At 46.6% G+C, this 25,280-nt stretch overlaps 1 protein-coding gene across 3 annotated transcripts in view; it reads right to left on the bottom strand.

Moving 5' to 3' along the window:
* Positions 1 to 25,280, bottom strand: part of LOC137439739 (cathepsin L1) — a 93,962-nt gene that overhangs the window by 30,419 nt on the left and 38,263 nt on the right. For all 3 annotated transcript variants that reach the window (XR_013621358.1, XR_013621359.1, XM_078768183.1), the window contains exons 2-3: positions 2,819 to 2,995; positions 2,586 to 2,676 (exon numbers count right to left, since the gene is read on the bottom strand). Coding sequence is in view for 1 of the 3 variants with exons in the window: in XM_078768183.1 (XP_078624309.1) it covers positions 2,586 to 2,673 (88 nt within the window). In the remaining 2 variants the exon portion in view is untranslated. The remainder of the gene's footprint in view (positions 1 to 2,585; positions 2,677 to 2,818; positions 2,996 to 25,280) is intronic.

The raw sequence follows: 25,280 nt of genomic DNA, 5'->3' as shown, positions 1-25,280 counted from the left end.
GTGCCCCGCGCTGCTCAACTCATGCGGCCCCTCTACGAAGCCCTCCGGGGCAAGCCGGCCAAGCACGACATCGCCTGGTCCGCAGCAATGAATGCGGCCTTCCAAAGCTCAAAGCGGGCCCTCGCCGACGCAACACTGCTCGCTCACCCGGTGCTCAACGCTCCCATCGCCCTCACCACGGATGCCTCCGACTACGCGGTGGGCGCCGTACATGAGCAATGGGTGAACGGGGTTTGGCAGCCACTCGCTTTTTTCAGCCGGCAGCTCCGGCCGAACGAGCTCAAATACAGCACGTTTGACCGGGAGCTCCTCGGTCTACACCTGGCCGTCCGCCATTTCCGCCACCTCCTGGAGGGCCGACCTTTCATGGCGTTCGTCGACCACAAGCCGTTGGTTTACGCCATGGCCAAGGTCACGGAGCCGTGGTCGGCCCGCCAACAGCGCCACCTCTCCGCCGTGTCGGAGTTTACCACGGACATCCGGCACGTCGCCGGCAAAAACAACGCCGTGGCCGACTGTCTTTCCCGGGCCAGCGCGAACGCGGTCCACCTGGGCGTGGACTTTGCGCTTATGGCGGCGGACCAAACCACCGACACCACGGTGCAAGCCCTCCGGGCAGCGGACACGGGCCTCCGCCTGGCCGACATCCCCTTCGCGGACACTGTCCTGCTCTGCGACGTCTCCCAAGGCCAGCCTCGCCCCATCGTGCCCGTCACCTGGCAACGCCGCATCTTCGCCTCCCTCCACGGCCTTTCCCACCCGGGCCGGAAAGCTTCCCAGAAGCTGGTGTCGGCGCGATTCGTCTGGCACGGCCTTCGTCGGGACGTCCGCGATTGGACCAGCACCTGCACGGCCTGCCAACGGGCCAAGGTCCACTGACACACCCAGGCCCCGCTGGCACCTTTCACCGTGCCCGAACGACGTTTCGACCACGTCAACGTGGATCTGGTGGGCCCCCTCCCCCCGTCACGGGGGTTCACACACCTGCTCACCATGGTGGACAGGACCACCAGGTGGCCGGAGGCCGTTCCCCTCGTCTCCACCACCACCGCCGACGTGGCGCAGGCTTTCATCGCCACCTGGGTCGCCCGCTTCGGCGCACCGGCGGACATCTCGTCAGACCGCGGACCACAGTTCACCTCCGAGCTGTGGGGCGCGGTCGCCCGCAACCTGGGGGTCAAGCTCCACCGTACTATGGCCTACCACCCCCAAGCAAACGGGTTGTGCGAGCGATTCCACCGCTCCATGAAGGCCGCGCTCATGGCCGGCCTTCAAGACGGCGGTTGGGCCGACCGGCTGCCGTGGGTCCTTTTGGGCCTCCGCACGGCCCCCAAGGAGGACCTCCAGGCATCCACCGCCGAGCTTGTCTATGGCCAGGCGCTACGCGTCCCGGGCGAATTCGTGCCCGACGCTACCAGTCCCTGGTCCGCAGCTCACCAGCGCTCGGACCTCTAGGAGGCCGCCCGACGGTTTGCCCCCGTGCCAACATCCCACCACGGTGACCCCCAGTCCTACGTCCCCCCAGCACTTCGCACAGCGGAGTATGTTTTTGTGCGTCACGACGCACATCGGGGGCCACTCCGACCGCCGTACGACGGGCCCTTCTGGGTGCTGCGACGGGACGACAAGTCGTTCGTCATCGACATCGGCGGCAGGTCGGACCGGATTGCGGTGGACCGCCTCAAGCCGGCGCACGTGGACGTCGACCACCCACCACGGGTGGCCCTTCCGCCGCGGCGAGGCCGCCCCCCGTCCACGGTGCCCCCCACTCGACCGCCCACCACCACACCGGACCCCCTCCCACGACCCGCCAGGGGTCGCTTCGGCCGGGTCATCAGGACCCCCCTCAAATTGACCCTGCCGGTGCAAGTCGATTCTGGGGGGACGTGTGTAGCGGCTACCGCTGGGTTTTCACAATCGCCTTGCACCTATCAAGGACGCGGAGCGATCACCATGCCGGGCTCGTCCAGGACGCCCGGGCAGGCCCGCGCTCAACTTGCCAGGCCTCGGTCGGGACGCTGGGCCACGCCCCCTCTCGCCTTTCCTGGGAAAACGCTCCGGGATAATATGTATATATATTGCTGCCCGATAAACGGGCTTTTCAGAGTGCCTGAGTGTTTGGTTTGATTAAAGCAACTCGGATGAATTCCAGCTTTTTGTCGCGTCCATTCTTCCGATCGACGTGGGAGCCCCAGCTCCTTCACCGTCATGTATTGTCTTTGTGCCAAGTATAAGCAAAATCTGTGCATACATCTCCGATTTATGGTTGCGGACTGATGGACGGATGAGACCAAATCCAAAAGGCCCCGTTTCGGCCTAAGTCCAACGGGGGCTAAAAATAATCACTTGTATCTCACTCCACTCCAGGTTTACGTCAATCCTCCCATGTTCATAATGTTTCAGCAACCACACGAATGTTTCTGATTTCTATATTTTAGTCGTCACAAGTTAACTCTGGTGGCAGAAAACGACGAGTACTTATCATTGGACGATTACTTACTCAGTAAATGCATTTCACTTCGGCCATTACTAAGGATCCCCCAGGTCACATGCACGACCCCCAGGTGGGTTACACTGTATCTCACCATGCTCGAATTTCCACTTGCTCCACGCACATTGATCTGAGCTGACCGTGTACAACGTCAGGAGGAGGACGAAGCAAATGGACTTCATTTCCTACAGGTAGATGAGAAAATTAAATTAACAAAAGAGGTAATTTTGTCACATTTACTTCCATAAGTATCCCATAAAACATGACGCAATCCAAAATAATAAAAATTTAAATAAACGTGGTATTGAAAAATGAAAATACTCTCACGTGGATGTGAAGCTTGAGCCGGACGAGAGCGTCTCAAATGCCCTTTGCTCGTACTCGAGGAGATGACTTGTTTGTCTCGTTTGTGGTGGGATACAGAAGTCTCTGCCAAAACCAAACTACTTCCTTGAACCTTGAACGGAATAAAATCTCTCCATACAGGAAATTCGAGTTGATCTACTGTACGTGAAAAGAAAACACGCCAACGCATTCTACTCCCCCTGCTACTTGCAGCCCTTGCCAATATTAACATGATTATCGATAAAATGACAATAGTTTGACATCAGAAATAATTGTTCTTTTATGAGGGTTGGAGAACTAATATCACATGTTAATGCAGAATTTTTGGACAACATGACAATGATCATAGAGATAGGGGAGAACACCAACAGGCAGCAGGAGGCTTGTAGGACAAAATAGAGCGAGATTTGGACAAACAATGGGTGTGGGGAACAATGAGGAGTAAGGGAGAACGCATGGGGAGGGGAGGTAAGGGAGAACGCATGGGGAGGGGGGGGGGGGGGGTAAGGGAGAACGCATGGGGAGGGGAGGTAAGGGAGAACGCATGGGGAGGGGAGGTAAGGGAGAACGCATGGGGAGGGGGGGGGTAAGGGAGAACGCATGGGGAGGGGGGGGGGGTAAGGGAGAACGCATGGGGAGGGGAGGTAAGGGAGAACGCATGGGGAGGGGGGGGGGTAAGGGAGAACGCATGGGGAGGGGAGGTAAGGGAGAACGCATGGGGAGGGGAGGTAAGGGAGAACGCATGGGGAGGGGGGGGGGTAAGGGAGAACGCATGGGGAGGGGAGGTAAGGGAGAACGCATGGGGAGGGGAGGTTAAGATGCTGCTCTGTGAGAGGGATTCGGTACGTGCAGTCGGTGCGCCTTGTATTGTGCTGGAATTTTTGTGGTTTGCAAAAGCAGAACTTGGGGAATAAATGAGCAAACTTCCTCAATTCTGGTTTCATACGAAACATTAAAGTAGAATATGGCACTCGGTAGGGAGCACATACCTCCACCAGGCTGAATAGTTTATGTTTTGTACCCCACTGATGGGTCATATCTGGATTCGGACCTGAACCAAAATCTATTCGGCGTGTTCTTGCCACCCAACCAACTCATCCACCAGGTCTTAAGTCGTCCACAACGTTTTGGAAAATCATGCTGTATGTCGTTTGTTGTCCTCCTGCTCAATGGTGAAGAATCATTAAAAAAAAAATTATCGTATATCTGGATCCGGATATGGATTCTCATAAAAATCGAATCGATTTGTCCTTGTCACCCACACACAACCTGTCCACCAAGTTTCGTCCAAATCCGTCCCTAATTTTTTGAGATATTGTGTATATATCGGTTTTAGGCCTATCACTCAATGGTGAATAATCACTTAAAGTTTAAAGTAGCCAGATCTGGATCTTCACCAAAATCTAACCATTTCGATTGTGTTGAAATTTGGCCTATGGTGACCTTTTGGCCTATGTTGACCTCGAAAATAGTTGGTGGTTGAATTCAGTTAGCCGATATGTAAATCCTATCCAAATTTCAAGTAAATTGGATGAAAATTGAGAATTTTAGAAATTTGCAAATTGTGGTCGATCTTTGGCCTATGTTGACCTTTTTACCTCAACAATAAATAATTTTCTGTCTGACCTCCAACTCTACCATTTGTTGAAGTTTCGTGAAGATCGGTTTAAAATTGTGACCTGTAGGCAAGTATAAGTGAGCGGACAGACAAATACAAATGCGCATACAAACACACACACACTAACACACACGTAAAACACACACACAAACAAACACACAGAAACACACACACACATAAAACACACACGTAAAACACACACGTAAAACACACACACGTAAAACACACACACATGTAAAACACATACACAAACACACACACAAACACACACATGTAAAACACACACACACGCAGAAACACACACACACACACAGAAACACACACACGTAAAACACACAGAAACACACACACGTAAAACACACACACAAACACACACACACACACACACGTGAAACACACACACACACACACACACACACACACACACAAACAGAAACACACACGTAAAACACACACACAAACACACACATAAAACACAAACACACACACATAAAACACACACAAACACATAAAACACACACAAACACACACATAAAACACACACACACGTAAAACACACACACGTAAAACACACACACACAAACACACACACACAAACACAGAAACACACACATGTAAAACACACACACAAACACATAAAACACACACATGTAAAACACACACACGTAAAACACACACAAACAAACACACACACACATAAAACACACACGTAAAACACACACACGTAAAACACACACACTTAAAACACACACACGTAAAACACACACACAAACACACAGAAACACACACACACACGAACCGGAGTGATAAACATGCTTGTCAATTTATATATATATATTTTTGCCGAGTAACATGAGAAGGACATCGTGCAGAGCATGATAGTCAGGTTCACTGTCAATAAATTAATTATATTTCGTTCAAAATCATGGTAGATTAGCAAACCTATACATTTTTGGAAAGGTTATAGCATAAGGAAACTAAAAATCAATGTTTACATTTGGAGAGATACCTGTATGGCGGCCATTTTGGATTTTCAAAATGGCCACTGTAAAATACATATTTTGTTCTATTTCTGCCTCTAATTACCCTAACAACTTTTTAAGATATACTAAACCTATATTTTCTGGGACAAGGAATCCAATGAAAGTATCAAATTAGTGCTATGGGGAATGGTGAGACACGAATCAAAGGTTTTGAATTGCAAAATACTGTCTTTATATTCGTGATAAGTTGCATAATCAAATACATGTTATCATTTTGTACAGGCAGTTAATAACATCAAAATGTGTCACAATAATTCATATCACCAAACATACACCGGCAGTCAGCAAAATCATATACACACATGCAGTCAGTATAACTTCACATCTACACAGGCAGTCAATGACAAAATATACACAGGCAGTCAATGGCATCAAACATACACGATTACAGAATATACCGTTTAGAGTTCGTCATCACTGTCCTGTGTGTCGTATCCGACAATATAGTCCGCATCGTTTTCACAGTCCGTTCCACACAAGCAAAGGTCGGTCAAATTGATTGGCAAATGGAATTGGTCGAATGGTCGATCGAATCGAATTCGATGAATCGAATCGAATCGATCGAATTGGTCGAATGGTCGATCGAAGCTATTGGTCGAATGGTCGAATTGGTCGAATGGAATTGGTCGATTGGTCGAATTGGTCGAATCGAATTGGTCGGAATTGGCAAATGTAAACATTGATTTTCAGATTTTCCATGTTATAAACTTATAACGTTTCCAAAAATGTATAGGTTTGTTAATCTACCATGATTTTGAACGAAAAAACATCGTGAACCTGACTATACTTGCAAAATCCACCACTGCCCCCTCCCGTAAAATAAAGGTTGCCATGGATTCATCAAATTGGCCATTTCATTATGATTTAAATTGACGATCTTAATCAAAGCTCGGTTCAATCAGATGAAAACTGATTATTTTAGAAGTTTAACCTTGAGTTGACCTTTGACCTTTTGACCCCAAAATAGTTGGTTTGTCAATTCCGTGATGTACTATGCAATTGCTCATTCATTTTCAGGTTAATCGGATGAATATTAAGGATTTTTTTTTTTTGATACAGAATCGAGGCTCGTGGAAGAGCTAACACATTGAACATGAAAACATGCACAGACACATAAAACATGCAATGAAGGGAGCGGGAGACAAGAGGGGGAGGGAGGGAAGCACACAAGCACAACAACAGAAGAGAACACGGACGTCGGTAGATCTGTGGAAGGCGGAGGGCTGGGGAGGAGGGAGGAGATTACACGGTATAAAGAACACTACGACTCACTCCTACGAGGCATTTCACTACGAGGAATTTCAGGAAAGAAGTTGGGGATTTAAAGAGGTGGATTTGGAGTGTTTTAACGGGGGTAGAAAAGATCAAGGCTTTGGATGGGGGAAGATAAGAGATGGTGGTGAACAGCTGTTTTAAAGATCTGGAGGGAGGAGTGGGATTGAAGGGAGTGAGAGATTGTCCCAGAGGCGGGAGTAAAGAGGAATGAAAGAGTGAAGGTGAGCAGAGAATCTTGATTTTGGCAAAAAAAATAATCTTTTTTTTCATTTGAAAATTGATGATTTTAGAATCTGACCTTGAGTTGACCTTTTGACCTCTGTCAAAGAGTAGTTGCTTTCCAAATCAACGATGCACTATGTAATTGCTGTTTAATTCTCAGGTTAATCTTACTATAATCTTACTATAATTCACCAAATGTCCGTCCGTCTGTCTGTTCGAAGGTACCGTAAAAACTGCTGAACCGATCTCAACGATATTTTGGGTGGGTAATCCTGGGATCTCCAGGAGTAAAATAGGCTATTTAGTTTTCCCAATATCAGCTTTAGTCTCCAGCATTCTCAGGTTTGGACTCTCGCATAACATTCGTGTTCGCATAACGTTCATTGTTCTCATTGTGACGATGTTGCTTTCCCGGGTGCCACACAAACGGCTGCACCGATCGCTGCACAGCTGCACCGATCGAACTCGGTGACCTCGGACAAGACCTTTTATAGGGACACGGGTTGAATCCCTGCTTGAGAGAATTCTAACCCATTTCAACTGAAGGAAACGTGTTTGCTTCATTGTAAAAACTACCAAATCAACAGTTAAAAGGATTTTGAGCCGATAGCTGTTACGGCCTTGGCAAGATCGATGGAGACAGCGATCTGTTCGCGTGTACGCCGCCCAAATAGCTATGTGGAATTCTCTCATGTAGAGATTAAACTAATCGTGTTCACAATCGCTATGCCGTATGTACTCCCGATATGACCTCAAATCCTAAAATACTCTTTAAAAATGGATTATCTGTACTCGAAAACATGGAAAAAGTGGTATTACACTTAGATATATGATCAGTAGAAGCTGAGATATTGTCTGTTTCGTACCTATTGGCGGCCATTTTGAAGTTTGCAGCTACCGACCACCAGGGGGGTGCGCCAACTTGTAGCCAGTGGTTTTTGAAAATCCCGTGCCTGGCCCAAACATAATGCCAAATTTCAAAAAGGTGTCACAAAGTGCACGATTCCGACATGTTCCTCCCCCGCTAGATGGATTTTATGTTTTCACCCCCGTCTGTTTGTTCATGAACACGATATCTCAAAACATTGTGGACGGATTCGGACGAAATTTGGTGGAGAGAATGGGTGTATGATAAGGACGAATCGATTAGATTTTGGTGAAGATCCGGATCCGGATCCAGATAGAACAATTTAAAATTTTTGAAAGTGATTATTCACCATTGAGAAATGGTGCCAAAAACGATATATTTTGCATGATGTTTCAAAAAGTTGTGGACAAGTTATGACAAGACTTGGTGGATGAGTTGGTTAAGTGACAAGAACAAGTCGATTAGATTTTGGTTCAGGTCTTGATCAGTGGGATACAAAACGTAAACTGTTATGAGTTGTTGTTGTTGTTGTTGGCAGGAATGACGATTGCCGGGTGGATGTGAAAATAAGACTTGATCTCGAACCTTTGTCTGGCTCATTACATAAAATGTCCAGCCTGATGGAGGTATGCGCTCTACTGAGTGCCGTTCTGGTTTTCTTTCTTGTGTAAGGGCAGACAGAGACAGACATATTAATAGAACTGAAGCTTAACCCTGAAAAATTTCGATTCGCATGTGCGAAGTACATAGATCATGGTATCGATTAATAGACTGTCTATCTATCCCCCATAACCTTTCCACGTCCAATACCCGTGTCAACGCTGCCACCCCACCGTTCTCGCATGTCCGAAAGTCCAGTACCTGTGTGTCAACGTTGCAGCCCACACTACCCTCGCCCTTGTTCTTCATCTCCATTAAAGTATTGTGACGCGGGAAGAATTAAGCAAGACACAGGATGGTAGTTGATACTTGCTGTATTCGAATATACAGGTAATGAAAGAACCCTAAAAGATACAAAAGCACTATTCAGCAAAGATACATTGGAGGTAGCAGATTAAATACCTCAATCAATGGATGATATAAATTATAATGGTTCAATGTTTACAATAAATACATCGAGTATGCAACCACAGATGCATCCAAATACAAGTCCGACAGGCTAGACGATTGTGCACCCATGAGATACATCAGGGGCAGACAATGTGTACATACTATCGCAAGACGTGCACCAAGGCACACCTGGACAACCAAACCCCTTTCTTTACTAACATCAACCAACAAATTCAGTAACAGACCATGAGGGTTGTTAAATTAGTTAATAGTATCAAATCAACACGGGTGACTAACCCACACAAACAAACTCGATAACTTGTACTCACATAGAATAGATCACATAAATCATGTACGTTTCAGTTCCGTTTACAATTGAATAAACTGCTCGTTAAGACATAACCATATTCGTTTCATCACAACAATGACGTGAGTAATCATAAAGAATCTCGGTATTCCTAAAGGAACTTACCCCTGTCTGACCAGGGTACAGAGCAAAATGAGAATGTTGGTCGATCCGTCCGAATCTCACGTCAGCAAACAATTAAATCTCCCGTTTTCCTGACGATGATCAATCTATGCGCCCAACAACGAAATGGCGGCAGCGTTTCGAACATGCCGGATGTGACGTATGGGAGAAGGCGCATGGGAGGAGGCTAAATCTGTTTCAACCAGGATGTGACGTATGCCACGAAGCGTGCATGCTCAAAATTAATCACTTACACACTCCCCTGCTGCTTGGTTGGCACCCCGCCAACCAAACTTACAATACAAGTTGTATTTATCGGTACAATCAAACAAGATTCCTCTGCAGTAAGAGTTACTTAATCTGAGACAACATCTGCATTAACAGGAGTTGGGTTTGGCTAAAATTCACAAGAATTTTCGGATCGACTGATTGAGCGCACTGGAACTCCTCTGCTAAAACTGATCTAGGCTCATGATAAATGTTACTGTGCTGGCCTGCTGTCGATCTAGTAGTTCTTCTTGGAGCTGGAGCCTGCTCTTCTGTCCCTAGCTCACAACGATCAACGTCTTGCCTGGCAGTAGCAGGATCCTCATCCTCCATTGAAGTGATAGGTTGCTCCACTGCTGTGTCTATCATACGAAGTCCTTCATGTACTCTGATGTCAGAAGCAGCAGGTTGATCACTTGCCATACTCGCATCTCTGCCCACTATGGGATCTGTAGCAGGACTAATGAAGAGTGCATATCTTGTTTCATCCTCTGAAGCATTGTCAACGACCTCAGCGTTCTCTTGTTGTCGCTCTGGAGCATCATCTGTTCCAATGGACAGAGGATCTTGATGGAGGTCATCGACAATGTCCCTGGCGTCGAGAATGTCAGTCCTCTGCACTGTCTTTGGAATGGCATTACCCTGAAGAGGTTCGACCAAGTAGGCATGTCCATCCGGGTCCGGTCGTCCAATGATGTGGTGTGGGACATGGCTCCACACGTCCTGAATCTTGTGACGATCCTGATGACTCCGGTCTCTCAAGAAAACGCGAGCACCAATAGGCAAGCTGGTCTCCTATGCATGCCGATCGTGCAACCTTTTGCGTCTCAATGATTCCTTTTCTGTTTTCGCTGATGCAAGGTTGAAAGCTTCTTTCAAACTTAGGTAATGATCGGTGACCCAATCACCAACCGTGCCATAATCCTGCCCCTCGTTCAGTCCCAATCGGTGGTCAATAGGCAGTCTAGGTTCCCGCCCAAAGAAGAGGTAGTAGGGGGAATAGTTGGTCGATGAGTGTGGTGTGCAATTGTACGCATATATTACTTCAGAGAGACACTTCGGCCACACCCGTTTCTTTGCTGGAGGCAGTGATCGCAGGAGGTCATGCATAGTCCTGTTGAAACGCTCACATGAGCCGTTTCCTTGCGGGTGGTAGGGAGTTGTCCTGCTTTTGCAGATGTCATACAGTCACGTGAAAAAGTAAGTACACCCCATGTAAAGTTTTGACTTTTTCAACATATTTCAACATACAGCTATTTGATCTTCATTTCAACAATATTGATAGATAAAGGTGATATAATATAACAAATATCATGAAATATTTACATTTTGTAGTCCATTGTATAATTTAAATAAACATAAATGCAAATTTCGCATGTGGAAAAAGTAAGTACACCCTTGGCTCTAATAGGTGGTATTGCCCCCTTTGGCAGAAACAACCGCAAGTAGGCGTTTCTTATAACTGTCTACCAGTCTCTGACATCGACTGGGAGAAATTTTTGCCCACTCCTCCATGTGGAATTCTTTCAGCTGTGCGATGTTTGAGGGGTTTCTTGCATGCACAGCTCGTTTCAAATCCCCCCACAACATCTCGATGGGATTTAGATCCGGGCTTTGACTTGGCCATTCCAGAACCCTCCATTTCTTTCTTTTCAGCCATTCCTTGGTGGATTTACTGGTATGTTTAGGGTCATTGTCATGTTGCAAGGTCCACCTTCGGTTGAGCTTCAACTTTCCGACAGATGGCCTCACATTATCCTCAAGCACCCTCTGGTACAATGAAGAATTCATCGTGGATTCCATGATGGTGAGCTGCCCATGACCTGATGCAGCAAAGCTGCCCCAAACAATATTTCCACCACCATGCTTTACAGTTGGTATCAGGTTCTTGTGGTCAAATGCTGTCTTTGGTTTTCGCCAAACATGTCTTCTGGTACTGTGGCCAAATAGCTCCACCTTTGACTCATCTATCCAGAGCACATTGTTCCAGAAGTGCTGGTCTTTGCCTAGGTGTTCATTGGCAAACTTTAGTCTTGCCCTGATGTTCTTTCTGGACAGCAAAGGTTTCCTCCTGGCACACCTCCCATGGCGATCAAATTTGTGCAGCCTCTTTCTAATGGTAGACTCGTGCACTTTGACATCAACAGTGGCAAGAGCTACCTGTAGGTCCCGTGGTGACATTCTGGGGTTCGTCAAGACTTCTTTCAGCATCTTGGTGTCTGCTCTCGGGCTGAACTTGCTGGCGTGGCCTGGCCTGAACAAGTTAGCAGTTGTTTGGAATCTTCTCCACTTGTAGATGGTCTTCCGGACAGTCGAATGATTGATTTCAAATTGTTTGGAGATCTTTTTAAATCCCTTCCCAGACTCGTAGGCATCTATAACCTTCTTTCTGAAGGCCTCAGAGAGCTCTTTTGATCTAGGGATGGTGATGCCGCACACTTCAACAACAAAGAGCAAACCAAACTAAATGTCTGAGGTTTAAATAAGACAGGTTCCTCCAAGATCCTCTCTGACGATGTTCTAATCATTTGCACCTGAGCTGGTGCACCTGATTCTAATTTTAGGTATTTGAAGTAGTGATAAATGAAGGGGTGTACTTACTTTTTCCACATGCGAAATTTGTATTTATGTATATTTAAATTAAACAATGGACTACAAAATGAAAATGTTTCATGATATTTGTTATATTATATCACCTTTATCTATCAATATTGTTGAAATGAAGATCAAATAGCTGTATGTTGAAATATGTTGAAAAAGTCAAAACTTTACATGGGGTGTACTTACTTTTTCACGTGACTGTATATGGAGCAAAGCTCTCGTATTACTGAACATTCAAAATTTCTGCCTCTGTCGCTATGGATGTCCCGGTGTGTACCCTGGTTTAGAATAGGTACACCGTATCCCTGCGTGTCGTAAGAGGCGACGAAGAGGGTTGGCGTCAGGAAGGGCATCCGGCCATAAAAACATTGCCTCAAAAAGAGAACCATGACAATTACAACTACATATGAGCAGGGTACAGCCCGAAGTGGAGATCGGTTTCTGAGGTTTGGTACATGGAATGTAGGGACAATGACAGGGAGATCAGGAGAAGTGGTGGAAGTATTGGTCAGAAGAAGAGTGGACATATGTTGTGTGCAAGAGACGAGATGGAAGGGAAGTGGTGTGAGAATGGTGAAGGGTAGGCAGGGACAGAAATACAAGTTTGTGCGGCAAGGGTGCCCGGAGGGCGTGAATGGTGTTGGTGTCCTGTTTTCTGAGGAGTTTGTAGACAGTGTGGTGAGTGTGACTAGAGTGAGTGATAGGTTGATGATTGTGAAAATGATGATTGGAAAGCTCTTGGTGAACGTCATCTCGGGATATGCTCCGCAGGTTGGTCGGAGCGATGAAGAGAAGGACAAGTTCTGGTGTGCGATAGAGAACCTGATGGAAAACGTGAAAGATGAGGAAGTTGTTGTGGTAGGAGGAGACCTAAATGGACATGTGGGAAGGAGTATGGACGGTTTTGAGGGAGTTCATGGGGGTTACGGATATGGTGTGAGAAATGGAGAAGGTGAAAGGATTTTGGAGTTTGCTGATGGAGCTGGTTTGTTCATTTGTAATACTCAGTTCCAGAAAGAGGATAATACGCTTGTTACATACATGTCACGTGGGTCGACGACAACCGTTGACTACCTGATGGTGCGTAGGCGAGATAGGGGGCACCTCCGGGACACAAAGGTGATCCCGGGGGAGGAGGCTGTTTCACAGCACCACTTGGTTGTCTGCGACATAAGGGTGAAAGGTGCGAGGAGAGCTCGGCGGGTGAAGAACCAACCGAGAATGAAGGTGTGGAGGTTGAAAGAGGTGACAGTGAGGGAGGCATTAAAAGAGAGGCTGAGTGGGGTAGAGGATGATGTGGTTGAGCTTGAAAATGGTTGAATGTCAATGAAAGATAGTCTGTTGGGAGCCGTTGGTGAGGTATGTGGATGGACAAAAGGACCACCGAGGCACTCGGAAACATGGTGGTGGGATGATGAAGTTGGAAAGAAGATTGACGAGAAGAGGAAGAAGTTCAAGGAGTGGCAGAAGGCGAAGGGTACAGGAGCAGAAAAAGCAGAGCATGAAAGTTATAAGGCAGCCAAGAAGGCTGCAAAGAAAGAGGTAGCAACGGTGCAGGAGGCATGTAGGAAAATGTTCAGAGAACGCTTGGATTCGGAAGAGGGTCAGAGAGCGGTATTCAGGATTGTAAAGCAGATCGCGAAAGAGAGGTGTGATGTGATGGGGGTGAATTGCTTGAAGGATGAAGTGGGACAAATCGTTGTGGACCCAGATGGAATTAAAGGAAGATGGAAGAAATATATGGAAATGCTGTTGAATACAGAGAATGAATGGGATGGCAACATAGAGAGTAACCCAGTTTTAGGACCGGCAGAGAAGATAACTGAGAAGGAAGTTGAGGAAGCGATATTAAAAGCAATGAAGAGTAGAAAAGCGGGAGGGCCGACGGGAGTTGTGGGAGATATGTTGAAGGCAGCAGGAAGTTGGGGTGTGAAGAGAATGACAGAGATCTTAGTCAGGTTCACTATGTTTTTTCGTTCAAAATCATGGTAGATTAGCAAACCTATACATTTTTGGAAACGTTATTACATGGAAAATCTGAAAATCAATGTTTACATTTGCCAATTCCGACCAATTCGATTCGACCATTCGACCAATCGCTTCGATCGACCATTCGACCAATTCGATCGATTCGATTCATTCGACCAATTCGATTTGCCAATCAATTTGACCGACCTTTGCTTGTGTGGAACGGACTGTGAAAACGATGCGGACTATATTGTCGGATACGACACACAGGACAGTGATGACGAACTCTAAATGGCATATTCTGTAATCGTGTATGTTTGATGCCATTGACTGCCTGTGTATATTTTGTCATTGACTGCCTGTGTAGATGTGAAGTTATACTGACTGCATGTGTATATATGATTTTGCTGACTGCCTGTGTATGTTTGGTGATATGAATTATTGTGACACATTTTGATGTTATTAACTGCCTGTACAAAATGATAACATGTATTTGATTATGCAACTTATCGCGAATATAAAGACAGTATTTTGCAATTCAAAACCTTTGATTCGTGTCTTACCATTCCCCATAGCACTAATTTGATACTTTCATTGGATTCCTTGTCCCTGAAAATATAGGTTTAGTATATTTTTAAAAGTTTTTAGGGTAATTAGAGGCAGAAATAGAACAAAATATGTATTTTACAGTGGCCATTTTGAAAATCCAAAATAGCCGCCATACAGGTATCTCTCCAAATGTAAACATTGATTTTTAGTTTCCTTATGCTATAACCTTTCCAAAAATGTATAGGTTTGCTAATCTACCATGATTTTGAACGAAATATAATTTATTGACATAGTGAACCTGACTATCTGTAATCTGGTGGTGAAAGAAGGCCGCATTCCAGTGGTATGGGAACTGAGTACCCTCGTCCCTCTATACAAGGGGAAAGGTGACCCTCTGGAGTGTGGCTCGTACCAAGCGATAAAGTTATTGGAGCATGGAATGAAGGTATTGGAAAGGGTGTTGGAGAGGAGGATAAGGAAGAAGGTGAAGATCGACGAAATGCAGTTTGGATTTATGCCAGGAAGAGGAACGACAGACGCGCTCTTTATTGTGAGGCAGTTGCAGGAGAAGTACATGTAGAAGAGGAAGAAGTTGTTTCTTGGGTTTGTTGATCTGGAGAAAGCATTCGATCGGGTTCCACGTGAAGTATTGACATGGGCATTGAGGAAGCTCGGAGTGGAGGAATGGTTGATCAGAGTAGTGATGGCAATGTTCAAAAGAGCGCGCACAGCTGTAAGGACGAAGGACCGGAACAGTGGTGAGTTTGAGGTGAAGGTGGGAGTGCATCAGGGGTCGGTACTAGGTCCACTACTATTTGTAGCTGTGATGGAGGTGCTGGCTCAGAACGAAAAGGAGGGTTTACCGTGGGAGTTGTTGTATGCAGATGATCTGGTGTTGATTGCGGAAAGTATGGATGGACTGAAGGAAAAGATGAACAAGTGGAAGGAATGTATGGAGACAAAAGGTCTGAAGGTGAATATCGGAAAGACGTTGGTGATGGCAAGTGGTAAAGCATGTGGTGAGGTGGAAAGAACTGGGAAGTGGCCATGTGCTGTGTGCACGAAGGGTGTCGGAGTGAACTCCATTCAATGTACAATGTGCGCTGAGTGGGTTCATCAAAAATGCAGTGGTCTGAGAGGGTCATTATCCAGTGTGGCAGCTATATTCAAATGTAAGGTGTGCACAGAGGGAGCTGCAGGTGGAGGAAATGTTGAGTTGGATCTTGGAGACGGCATGAAGCTGCTACCTCGGAGACATGCTGAATGTAGAAGGTGGATCAGACTCGGCAACGGTTGCTGGAGTGAGATGTGCATGGAAGAAGTTTCGGGAACTGAGTGGCATGCTGATGAGGAGGGGAGTGTCGTTGAAGCTGAAGGGAAAGTTGTATGCTGCATGTGTGAGAAGTGTTATGATTTATGGGAGCGAGACATGGGTAATGAACGTAGGGCAGCAACGAAGGCTGGAAAGGGTGGAAATGCGAATGGTTCGGTGGATGTGCAGAGTATCGTTGAGAGAGAGGAAGACAAATGATGAATTGCGAAAGATTATGGGAATAGAGCCTGTGATTGATGCTGTGAAGAGGAACAGGTTGAGATGGTTTGGTCATGTGTTGAGAAAGGATGAAAGTGACTGGTTGAGAAGAGTGATGGAAATGAATGTAGAAGGAAGTAGAGGACGGGGAAGACCGAGAAAGACTTGGCTAAAGATGGTGGAAGAAGAAATGCGGGCAAGGGGGTTAACAAGGAGAGATGCAGAAAATAGGGCAAAATGGAGAAGATTGTCATGGGGACCGCAAGGCTAACCCCCGCTCTAGCAGGGAAAATGGCCTTAAAATGCATGTTGTTGTTGTTGTTGTTGTCGCTATGGATCCACAGTGGTAGACCAAATCTCACAAACCAGTCTTTCACAAGCACTCTTGCCACTGTAGTAGCTTTTTGGTCTGGAGTCGCCACTGCTTGAGTGTACTTTGTGAACACATCAGTCATCACAAGGACATTTTCTAGACCACAAGACTTTTCAAGAACAGTATAGTCAATTGCCAGAACTTCGAGGGTTTTTTTTGCAATGAGCGACCCAAGAGTCGGTTTCACACTTTTGCCAAACTTGGAAAGAGTGCACCTGGAACATCCACTGCAGTGGTTCCTTACATCTGCCTCCATTCCAATCCAGTAGCATCTCGTCTGCAGGAGCTCAAAGGTGCGGTCCGCTCCTTGGTGCCCTGACTTATCATGAACTTCAGTTAACACCTGCTTCCTGAGAGATGACGGTTGTAAGAGCTGGTCTACTTTCCTCCCATGAATGGTTGCCTTGCGGTATAGGATACCAGACCTTTCTGTGATGCGGTCCCAGGATCGGAGAAGTTCTCTCACAGACGTGGGCTCTTTGGTAAATTCAGATGAAGTTGGACACTGCTTTCTATTCCAAAAATGGCGAACTCGGCTGATGGTTTGATCGCTTCTCTGAACTGCGTCAAGCTCAGCGTGTGGAATAGTTGGTAGAGTGGAAAGGGCTGGAGGGGCTGTGTTGTCAGACCGAACATGGATCTCCTTGTCCCAAACTCGAGCAATAGTTCTGTGAAACTGTTCCATAATTTCAGAAGGGACAGTTGTTGAAGTTTCAGGTGACATTTCCATAAAGCCTTCCTCGGGTCGCACTGTAGTTGGCCGATCTCCATGGTCCTGTTTCCTGCTCAATGCATCCGCATTTATATTGCTCCTTCCAGAACGGTACTTAATAGAAAATCTGAACTGGGCAAGTTCTGCAGCCCATCTGGACTCAGTAGCTCCTCGCTTTGCAGTCGAGTTGAGATAACTAAGAGGATTGTTATCAGTGTATACAACAAACTCGGCACCAATCAGCATGTCTCTGAACTTCTCTGTGATGGCCCAACGTAGAGCGAGTAACTCTAACTTCATACTACTGTAGTTCTGCATTGCTCTCTCGTGCTTTCTCAGACCTCTACTAGTGTAGGCAATGACAGTGCTCCTGTCCCCTTGCTTCTGTGAAAGAACAGCCCCGAGCCCTTGAAAACTTGCATCTATTTCCAGTATGAATGGGCTGCCAAAATCAGGATGACCAAGAACTGGTGGGCTACACAGTCTACGCTTCAACTCGGAAAAAGCAGTTGTGCACTCCGATGTCCAACGTCGGTTGAAAGGACGATTGTCTGGTTTCACAGACTTCTTGACTTTGCCTTTGTGTCTCTTCTGAGTTCCATAGAGGAGAGTGTGCAATAGTGCGGCTATGGCCGCGTATCCCGGAACAAAGCGGCGATAGTAGCCAGTGAGGCCTAAGAATCCCCGAAGTTCCTGCTCGGTGCTTGGCTTCCTCCATTCCATCACCACTCGAGTCTTTTCGGGGTCAGGTGAGACACCATCTTTGCCAATGACATGTCCTAGATAATGGAGTTGTTCCTCAAATAGGTAATATTTCTGCGGTTTGACCTTCAGATTAAAGGTCCCAAGTCGGGTTAGCACCATATCCAATCTCCTCAAAGTCTCTTCGAATGTCCGACCAAACACCAGTATGTCGTCGAGGTAAATCAGCACAGTCTGTAAATTTTCATCACCAAATACCCTGTCCATTAGTCTCATGAAGGTGGCAGGGGCGTTGCAAAGCCGAAAAGGCATCCTCAGGAATTCATAGAGGCCTCCTGTCCCAACCCTAAATGCGGTCTTCTCCACATCCTCTGATGCCATGGGAACTTGGTAAAATCCGTGAGCAAGATCAAGGCTGCAAAAGTAATTTGATCCATTGAGTACTTGTAAGGCCTCCTCTATTCTGGGTAAAGGATAGGCATCCTTGTGAGTCTGCATGTTGAGTGCCCTATAGTCCACGCACATATGTAAACTCCCATCCTTCTTCCTAGCTAGGACCACAGGTGATGCGAAGGGGCTAGTAGACTCTCTGATGACCCCTTTTCTTACAGCCTGCTTGAGGTACTCTCCAACTTCTCCCCACTGTTGCGGCGGCACACGTCGATGTGGAACCTTCAACGGGACGTTTTTCTTGAGACGAATTTGATGAGTAACTTCATCACAACAGCCAATATCGTCATCTGTTCTACTAAAAACTGAAACATGTTTAGCCAAAACTCCATCAACACGTTGACGCTGTTCAGTGTCGAGACCATTACCAAAATGCATCTTGTCCATAATGTTTGGTAGAAAGGTGGACTGTTTATGTTCTCCAGAGACCTCCTCAATGTAGACTTCATCGTCACTCACTTGACTGACTTCAACTTTCGGATCAAACATACATCTCCGTACAACCCCAACTGGGGTTCTGGGTTTTAGGTACACATCTTTGTCACCAAAGTTTGCCATTTGGACCGGCACATGACCATTACTTGAGACGGTCACCCGTGCAGGACCTACAGCTAAGCCTTTGGAAAGTGGCCCAACGTCTAATTCCACATGCTCCAATAATCCTTCATAGCTTTGTCCTCCCTCTGCAGGCATAAGTGATCCATCTAATATGACAATTGTCCATGCTGGAACCCATACAGGCTTTCTCCCTGGGACTCAAACTCTGGATACAATGTTATCCTCTGTCCCGTTGCTAGCATCCATTTCATCAAACATGGCCAACACAGAAGCCCATTTTTCCTCCAATTTCTGGACAAGGTTTCTTAAGAACTGTGGACCATCCTGATCCCTGAGCGCATTTGACACGCGATTCAAAATATTACATCCGATAACACCAGGACACGCCTTTTTGCGTCGAGCTATCGGGGTATTAGTCATATCACGAACAACAAGAAATCCCATCTGTGGAAATGTCCTTCCGAGCAGAGTTAGATCTAACTCGACATATCCCAAGTGGGGAACAGAAAGTCCTTGTGCCCCAGATATATGTAGAAACGCAGAAACATCTAACAACTCTCCTTCCCGAACAAGGTGCTCTCTAAAAAAGGATTCGGTAATAGTGGATATCTGTGCTCCTGTATCTAACATGCATATGGTTTCCAGGGGCCCAATCATGACCCCAACTTCTGGGCACCTACCAACTGCTTTCTGTAATAGCCAGCGAAGCTGGTGTTGTGAATGAACGCGTACGTATTATGTTGAAAAGCCAGATTTTGCTGGATCCCTTGAGAATTTCGAAGCTTTGACGTACCAAATCGCTCAATGGAGGCCGCCATCTTGCGGATGCGGAAGTATGCATAACAAATTGGAAAAAGTTCAATAGGAGTTTGTTTCACCCGTCTTTTTTTGATTCACAATCTTATGCACCTCTAATTTGTAATTAAAATACTTTAAGACCAACCTCGGCCCGCACGGGCCTGGTTATCTTCAACGAAAATCGTCACCAAACACCGGAACCAATGAGATTCGAGCATTTGAAAAAATATTTCAAAAACCAAATCACTCCATGGAGGCCGCCATCTTCCGGATGCGGAAGTATGCATAAAAAATTGCGAAAAAGTTCAATAGGAGTTTGTTTCACCCGTCTTTGTTTGATTCACAATCTTATGCACCTCTAATTTGTAATTAAAATACTTTAAGACCAACCTCGTTCCCCGGGCCCTGGTTGTCTTCAACGAAAATCGTCACCAAACACCGGAACCAATGAGATTCGAGCATTTGAAAAAGTATTTCAAAAAAGCTTTTTACCACATTTCGGACGCTGAAAACGGCGTCAAATATTCTAAAATTGACGAAGAATTATTTTTTAGAAATCTCGCGGCCGTAGGGGATAGTCTTTCACGGCCGGAAATATCCGAAGTTGAGACGGAATTCACCGAATTAATCAAGAAGGAAATTTTATATGTTTTAATCTCATCCAGAATGCAAATGGTGTCATTTTGAACTTGGTACGGTACCTACTACACCAACCTACTACCAACTACCTAATCTACTGATGCCAGAGTGATGGGTAAAATAGTGGCAAGAGTGTTTGAGGCAATGTTTATATGGCCGGATGCCCTTCCTGACGCCAACCCTTAGTCACCTCTTACGATGCGCAGGGATACGGTGTACCTATTCTAAACCGGGGTACACTTACAGTATTTTAAATGGCTTTCGGCTGCACAAAGTCTTAAACCCTGCCTCCCCCGCAAGGAAATTCTCTGCATGTATGTGTGTATGGTCGTATGGTCATTGTTGTATGTGGTTGGACTTTGTGTCCAACGAGTGGTTGCTGAGAGAGACTCAGATGAGATTTGTTTCCTGTATGGTCTGTGAGCATCAGCTGCGGCTGTATGGACATGTGGCTCGTTTTCCGGACGCTGATCCAGCTCACCAGATACTCTCAGCAAGGGAGCCTTGTGAGTGGAGGAGGCCAATGGGCCAACCGCGTGCCTCGTGGTTGCAGCAGGTTGATCGGCATCTCAAGAAGATAGGGATGGGCCAGGCATCAGCCTGGGAGATGGCCAGATGGAGACCCCCGGAAAGTGGATGCGGTGACACGCTGCTCCGGCGCATGCTCCCATATCTGACTTGACTTGATGTGCGTGTATGTCTGAAAATCATAGAAAGAAAACCTGCCAATCTCTACTGACAAATTTCTGGCAGCATGTACAAATGTGAGAGCATGGACCAACAAATCATCCAAATAGACCAGGCAGGTTTCCCATGGTAAGCCAATTAAGACATGTTCCATATGCACTCAAACGTGGCAGGGGCATTGCACAATCCAAAAGGCATGACTACAAATTGCCAGAGGCCCTTTCCCATGGAGAATGCTGTTTTCTCTCTCCCTGCTTCATCCATTTCAACCTGCCAATAACCACTCTTCAAATCCAGTGTCGAGAAGCATTTTGAGCCTAAAATGGTGTCTAGGGTGTCATCAATCCTTCGCAGGCGATACGAGTCCTTGAGTGTCCTATGATTGAGATGGCAAAAATCCACAAGAACCGAGTAGGTCCATCCTTCTTTTTCACCACCACAATGGGTGACAGCCAAGGACGGCTCGACAATTCTGGCTTTTTTCATTTTCTCCACCTGTTCATAATCCTCCTTCCTCTTCGCAAGAGGGATTCACCGTGCTGGTTGGCGGACAGGCCAAGCCTCGCCGGTATTAATTTGGTGCCTAACGAGGCCCGTGCATCCAACATCCTTGGGATAGAAGGAGAGAGAGAGAGGGGGGAGAGACAGAAAGAAAACATCCAAGTTCCTTCCAACCAAATTGTGCAATGTCCTCACCTGCTCCGATGTTAGGCCCTCTTCAGAGCGTGTCACCATGTCCATCACTCCCACGGGCCAATCATTCCCCTAAACTTTTGCCCCTTGTCCGACTGAACTAGCAAGCCCATGGATCCACACTCTCTGGTGAGTTTCTCTACCCTACTGCATTTTGCCACTCTCACTCCACCCCTGGTTGTCCATGGCCCATCAGATAGGTTGAGAAACTGCACTGCCACCGTGGGTTTGCCGGCATCCATGAGGTTGCGCCCCACCATTAATCCCCCAGCCTCCTGCAAGGCCCATGACTCCACTAGTCCGGGCTGGCCACGTGACCGGTACCTGCTGCCCACCCAGCCATCATCACGGCCTCGGACCTCCAGCATCTCCAGTCGCCCCAACTGCACCTTCATATCATTCCCCAGTCCAACCAACAGCAACGTCTCGGTCCCCAGCCATATGTGACCCCACTCCAGTTTAGCTTAGTTGGCGGTCGTGCTCCACCAGGAAGCTCAGTCCAATCATGCAATGGTCACACACCTCCACCACCCATAACTCCACATCAACCTCAATGGTGCCCAACTCTGTGGTGGCAGTGATGGGGGTACTCAAATACTCCCAGCGCTGTTATGCCAGAATAATGAGTATTTCCCCCCGGGATACCCTCCCAATCCTCTGGAGGGCAGTCTAAGACCATAAATGACATTTCCATTCCATGCCAGACGATCTCCCCGTGGGAGGTCCGCACAGGGCGGGAAGCAGACATGTTTGTATATTGTCTCTCGGCTTCCCAGCCAGCCACTATCGCTGTCAAGGCCAAAATATTGTAAGCATTTACCCAGGAATGAGTTGTTATTTTCTCCCAATGTCATTGTCTCTCCCTCCCGAGGCTCCTCACAAACCTCTTGTGGAACAGTTCCAGTGCTTCCTGGGTTTATTCCTGGGGAATTGGGGGAACGGGGGGTGCTGGGTGCTGCCCCGACAACTCCACCCTGACAATGCCACGGTGGCCAGAACCCCCCCACCCCCCCCCCCCTGCCCCTCGTGGCCAGTTGAAGGCTGTGTCCTTCTAACATATAAAGGTTGCCCAAGCCTCCAGCACTTTAGTCTTCCACTACTGGACTAATAATGGAGTCACTGGCCCCAGTGTCCACCTCGACTTCACAAAACTCCCTCTCTATTTTACATCTAACCCTCAGATTACCCGATTTTTCAGTTGATTGATTCAGGATTGCCAATCTTTCCGCAATTCAATATTTTTATCAAAGGAGGGTGCTTCCCCACACACCCACCAGCCAAGCATGGCCCCATATGCTTGGCCCACCCTAGTTTCCTGGACAGCTTGCAGCGGCCAGCCTGGAGTGGAGGGCCTCCCACCATTGAGGCCCTCCACTCCAGGCTGTGAGGGTTGTGCATGGGTGGGTCATGACAGTACCGCTGTGTGTGCCCTCTTCTCCCACACCTGAAACATATCCACTTAAACACTCAGGAACCCAAATAGAGTACCCCCCGCTCCTGGCCCATCCCAGCCATAACCGGGCCACACCGGTGGCAGACCCGGACCACACCGGTGGTGGACCCGGACCATATCACTGTGACCTACTCGCTGAAAATTTACCCCTCATCAAATTTGAGAGCTGCTGGCCGATACCCATTAACATCCAAGTAATGCCCGATTCCTCCTGCTTCTCTTCCCGATCCAAACCTCCACTTGCTGCCCCGGCACCACTGGCCGAAGGTGTGCAGTTTGACCACATCAAAAAGGTCAGCCTCACTGTGCACTCAGCTGCCCGGTGGTCAGACAGTGGTCAGATCCTGCAACTCTACCAGTTTGGATGTCGGGGTCAGGAAGAGCTGCCATAAGTGTGTGTGTGTGTGTGTGTGTGTGTGTGTGTGTGTGTGTGTGTGTGTGTGTGTGTGTGTGTGTGTGTGTGTGTGTGTGTGTGTGTGTGTACAATAGTTGCTGTTGTTAGTAGATATCTCCACACGTCAGTGGGTTTCAGGAGGTAGATTGGAGACCTACCAGGTATAAAAGTATCCACCTCTGTATGTGTCTGTGTGTTCATGCTGTGTGCACATGTGTTGGATATCAATCTCACCTATATAATTTAATAAACGGGAATAAATTCCCGTGTTGGGCCGGTGTGAAAAAAAAATCCTGACTCAACCATGGATTCAAACAAATGGACCTCATCACTAACATGGCAACAGCTCACTGAGACAGAAGGAATCTGATATAAAAACAAGTACAAAAAGTTTTAATTAAAACAAAAGCCGCGTCGATGTTACACAATGCCTAGATGCAGCTGTGCCTATAACGTCGATGTTATAGGCACAGGACATTCCTATTGATTCGATTACTTGATGTTATTTTTGTGCAAAGTGAAAATATATCTCGGCAATTTCCCGTGTGTGGCGACGAATTTTTAATATATCTCGGCATTTTCCCGTCTGTTATTTCAGGCGGTGTATGACTGACCATGCCGCGATTTAAAAAAATATATATCTCGGCAATTTCCCGTGTGTGGCGACACGTGAACGAAGCTATGCTCCTCTCTCCACATTATTGTGACGACGTATAAATTAAATATTTCATCGTGACGATTGTCATCAAATGGACGAATTTTTAATATATCTCGGCATTTTCCCGTCTGTTATTTCAGGTGGTGTATGACTGACCATGCCGTGATTGTAAAAAAATATATCTCGGCAATTTCCTGTATGTGGCGACACGTGAATGAAGCTATGCTCCTCTCTCCACATTATTGTGACGACGTATAAATTAAATATTTCATCGTGACGATTGTCATCAAATGGACGAATTTTTAATATATCTCGGCATTTTCCCGTCTGTTATTTCGGGCGGTGTATGACTGACCATGCCGTGATTGTAAAAAAATATATCTCAATGGACTTGAAGTTACAGGCCTTTGAGAATTCATTTCGTTCTATAAGAGCAACTTTCATCGGATTTTCTTCCCGTTTTTTTTCAACCGAGTCTAAAACTATGTTAGCGACTGTGAAAAATGAAATGATATATCGAATTTGATTTCAAATAAAACTGTGTGAGAGAGGAAGACACCACGGGCCTACAAAACAGGCCTCAAAGCTATGCGAGTTAATAAAATGGTGGATGTTTGTTTATATGAAGCCTCTCCCAAAATGGGTGGAGCTATGGTTCCCAGAATGGGTGGAGCTTTGAGGTTTTGTCTTCTCTGCAAGAACAAGAAGAACAAGAAGAAGAAGAACAAGAAGAACAACAACAACAGCAGAGGGCACTCTATTAGCAGCATCTGCGACGCGGCTAAGAATTGTTTTGAATTCTCATTCCCCTGACTCAACAAACTGGTAACACCAGTTCAAAATATTTGCATAAAATCTCAAGCTGT

This window comes from Myxine glutinosa, chromosome 14, assembly GCF_964187855.1.
Source record: "Myxine glutinosa chromosome 14, kmMyxGlut1.1, whole genome shotgun sequence".
Classification (NCBI taxonomy): Eukaryota; Metazoa; Chordata; class Myxini; order Myxiniformes; family Myxinidae; genus Myxine; species Myxine glutinosa.
The sequence above is the reverse complement of the archived record's forward strand: the minus strand, read 5'-3'. Positions and strand labels throughout refer to the sequence as shown.